This window comes from Nipponia nippon, unplaced genomic scaffold (genome assembly GCF_047370975.1).
Source record: "Nipponia nippon isolate SJK-2023a ecotype South Korea unplaced genomic scaffold, ASM4737097v1 scaffold_68, whole genome shotgun sequence".
Classification (NCBI taxonomy): domain Eukaryota; kingdom Metazoa; phylum Chordata; class Aves; order Pelecaniformes; family Threskiornithidae; genus Nipponia; species Nipponia nippon.
In genome coordinates this window covers 184,958-188,387 of record NW_028262389.1, presented here as the reverse complement: position 1 = coordinate 188,387, position 3,430 = coordinate 184,958, and the positions used below count along the sequence as shown (strand labels likewise).

The window sequence follows — 3,430 nt, the reverse complement described above, 5'->3', positions numbered from 1 at the left end:
TCCAATTCAGACCCCTTCCTCTGAGCAAGCCCCCTTGCCTGGTCTGCCACCCAGCAAAGCCTCTGCCCTCAGGGCGTAAACCACCTCCTCTGCAGCCAGAGCTCCAGCAGAGCCCTGGTGCCTCTCTCAGCCATGGGCCCATTTCCCTCTGCAGAGCACAGGGGCTGAGAGCAGCTGCCCGGCACATCTGAGTAAGGGTACCGCTGTCCTGAGTGCCCGGCTGCCTCTCCCCTTGCCTCTCTCAGCCAGACCCTCACTGTATTTTTCCTCGTTTCTCCACTTGTCTGTCTAATTGTTATTTTATTTCATTCTTGCTGTCAGGCTCCCCAGGGGATGGGAGTTTCAGCTGCAGAGTCACACACTGATCTTGTCTGTCATCCCATGCAGGTGTGTCCATGGGAACAAGTGTCCCAGCTTTCCTCTCACCTGTGGAGATCTCATCCATACAGTCTGTGGGGCTGGGGAATGAGCTGATTTTCCCTTACAGTGATGCCATCATTAGGACACTCGGCTGTCTCCTCAGAGTGACCTTCCAAGCTGTCAGCTGCCCTGCAGGATGCAAACCTGTCCCATAGCACCTGTTTTATCAGAAAACCCCATGGAGAACACAAAGACTCTCCAGCTGAGGCAATGCTGTTGGGTTGGTGCAATGAGGGACATGTGTCCTTGGCTAAAAGTGGGCTTCTAAGACCTATAGAAAGGGTGAGACATTTTGTGGTCTGCGCTGGATCCCTCTGCTCTCAGCAGTGTCTGGTGGCTTTTCAGGAGAACATGGGCATGTGATGGCCCTTCACCTCTGAAAGGTTCAAGCCCAGGGCAGCTGGGAACAACACGGAGGGACAGACCAGCTCCCCTCTCTGCACTAAGCCACAGGCAACCTTCTTGCTGTGCAGAACTCCCTCTGTTCTCCCTGAGTGCTGCAGAAATGCTGAGGGTTTCTGACATCCAAGGACAATCCCCAGGTGAGATGGGGGAGCTGTCAAAACACCCAAACCTCTCAAACTGATTTCTGCCATCTTGGTTCTTTAGCACTGAGAGGGCAGGTGCTGACAAGGTCTGCATTCGGAGAGGTTTCATTTGACAAAGCCAAACACCAGGACTGGCTCCTGCCCTCACTGTTCCCATGAACCCACTGCTGCAGAGCAGAGCTGACTCCTCACCAGCCAGCAGGCAGCGGCCCTGCTCGTCACAGCATTCTTGGCCAGCACCAGCCAGAGGTCCAGCCACAGAGCTGAAGGAAGGTCTCCTAGAAAACGAAAACTGTGTTTGTGTAACAGAGAAGGGTCTAGGATAAATGGCTTTGATGTTGCTCAGAGAAGAATTCCCTAACTACTCTCTGTCTTTTTCCTCTTGAACAATACCTCATGCCCAGAGGGACCAAATGTCCAACGGCAGCTCCATCACCCACTTCCTCCTCCTGGCATTTGCAGACACGCGGGAGCTGCAGCTCTTGCACTTCTGGCTCTTCATGGGAATCTACCTGGCTGCCCTCCTGGGCAATGGCCTCATCATCACTGCCGTGGCCTGGGACCACCACCTCCACACCCCCATGTACTTCTTCCTCCTCAACCTCTCCCTCCTCGACCTGGCCTCCATCTCCACCACTCTCCCCAAAGCCATGGCCAATGCCCTGTGGGACACCAGGGCTATTTCCTATGCAGGATGTGTTTCACAACTCTTTCTGTTTTCCTTCTTGCTTGGAACACAGTATTTTCTTCTCACTGTCATGGCCTATGACCGCTACGTGGCCATCTGCAAACCCCTGCACTACGGGACCCTCCTGGGCAGCAGAGCTTGTGTCCACATGGCAGCAGCTGCCTGGGGCACTGGGTTTCTCAATGCTCTCCTGCACACTGCCAATACATTTTCCCTACCCCTCTGCCAAGGCAATGTCCTGGACCAGTTCTTCTGTGAAATCCCCCACATCCTCAAGCTCTCCTGCTCAGATGCCGACCTCAGGGAAGTGGGGCTAATTGTGGTTAGTGCCTGTTTAGTCTTTGGGTGTTTTGTTTTCCTTGTGGTGTCCTATGTGCAGATCTTCAGGGCCGTGCTGAGGATCCCCTCTGAGCAGGGATGGCACAAAGCCTTTTCCACGTGCCTCCCTCACCTGGCCGTGCTCTCCATGTTTCTCAGCACCTCATTTTTTGCCTACCTGAAGCCCCCTGCCACCTCCTCCCCATTCCTGGATGTGGTGGTGGCAGTTCTGTACTCTGTGGTGCCTCCAGCAGTGAACCCCCTCATCTACAGCATGAGGAACCAGGCGCTCAAGGATGCACTGAAGAAGATGATTCCATCAGTAGTCTTGCAGCAGCAATAGCTACCCATGTCTTTTCACAAGAGATTTCCAATTCATATCAGGATCCTCCTGTGCTTTGGGCATTTTATCTGTGATAACCATGTTTGTCCACGAATGTCTGCAGCCACTCCACTTCTCCAGAGACATGACACCAGCCTGTCTGACCTCGAGGCCTTTGTACATGCATCTAGCAGTATTGTACAGGTGGCCTCCTGTGTCACATCTCTGTAATAAAAGGGAATTTCCACAGTGCAGATATCTGGAAGTTGGGCTCTTCTTCGAAACCTGAGGTCAGGAAGAGGCTGAAGAGATTATTCCCACAAGGTCATGCTGCTGTGCTTGGGTTCTCCATGGGCACAGTTCCCTGGGATAAGGCACTCTGGGTGCAGGGACGTCCCTATGGAAGAGCAAAGGAGCAACTCCGTGCTTCCAGGGGGGGATAAATGGCAGAGAGACCGATTTCTGCATGCACCAACTTGGGGCAGGCTGCACTGTCACTGGGGCAGCAGGAGCAGCCTGAGGAGGAGAGGGGCTGTCTTAGACGGGCTTCTGTCAGTTGGCAATAAGGTTCTCTTGGAGACAATAGGAGACAGTGGCCTCTGTCTCCTCAGGCTATGGCTGGTCCTCAGCCCTGGGGCTAATGGGGAAGGCTGAGAACCCTCTCTGACCCCCCAGGACCTGCTGTGCCCTTCAGAGGGGGGTGGCTGTGGTGTGAGTTCAAGAGCTCTGCAGCACCCTGTGGTGGATGCTGCTGTGGGGTCAGCCCAGACTGGGCTGGGCTGGGGAGAGGGCAGGGGAGGTTCTGGAGAGCTGGGGTGGGGCTGGGCTGGGCTGGGAAGTGCCCGGGAGAGGAAAGCACCAGTGGAGAGCTAAGCTGTGTGAGTGTGCAGGGTGGGGGCACCCAGCAGGGTGCTCACAGTGCAGAGTCAGGCGTCACGGTGAAGGAAGCAACGCACCAAAGGTGCAGAAGAGGGGCTTGGTCTCTGCCATGGTCCCTGGACAGCCCAGGGAAGCTGTCTCATGGAAATCCTCTCACACACCGGCCATTTCCATTGCTGGCCATACACCTCAATCCTGAGAAGGGACCTTTGCTTCATGGTCACCTCTGTCCTCCTCCGGGGCTCTGTGGTTACC

At 55.0% G+C, this 3,430-nt stretch overlaps 1 protein-coding gene across 1 annotated transcript; it reads left to right on the top strand.

The window, feature by feature from the left end:
* The first annotated feature begins 1,294 nt into the window (after positions 1–1,294).
* Positions 1,295–2,317, top strand: LOC148051116 (olfactory receptor 14A16-like). Its single transcript, XM_087738380.1, has one exon. The coding sequence runs from the start codon at positions 1,382–1,384 to the stop codon at positions 2,315–2,317; it is 936 nt and encodes a 311-aa protein (XP_087594506.1). The 5' UTR covers positions 1,295–1,381.
* The last annotated feature ends 1,113 nt before the right edge of the window (positions 2,318–3,430 follow it).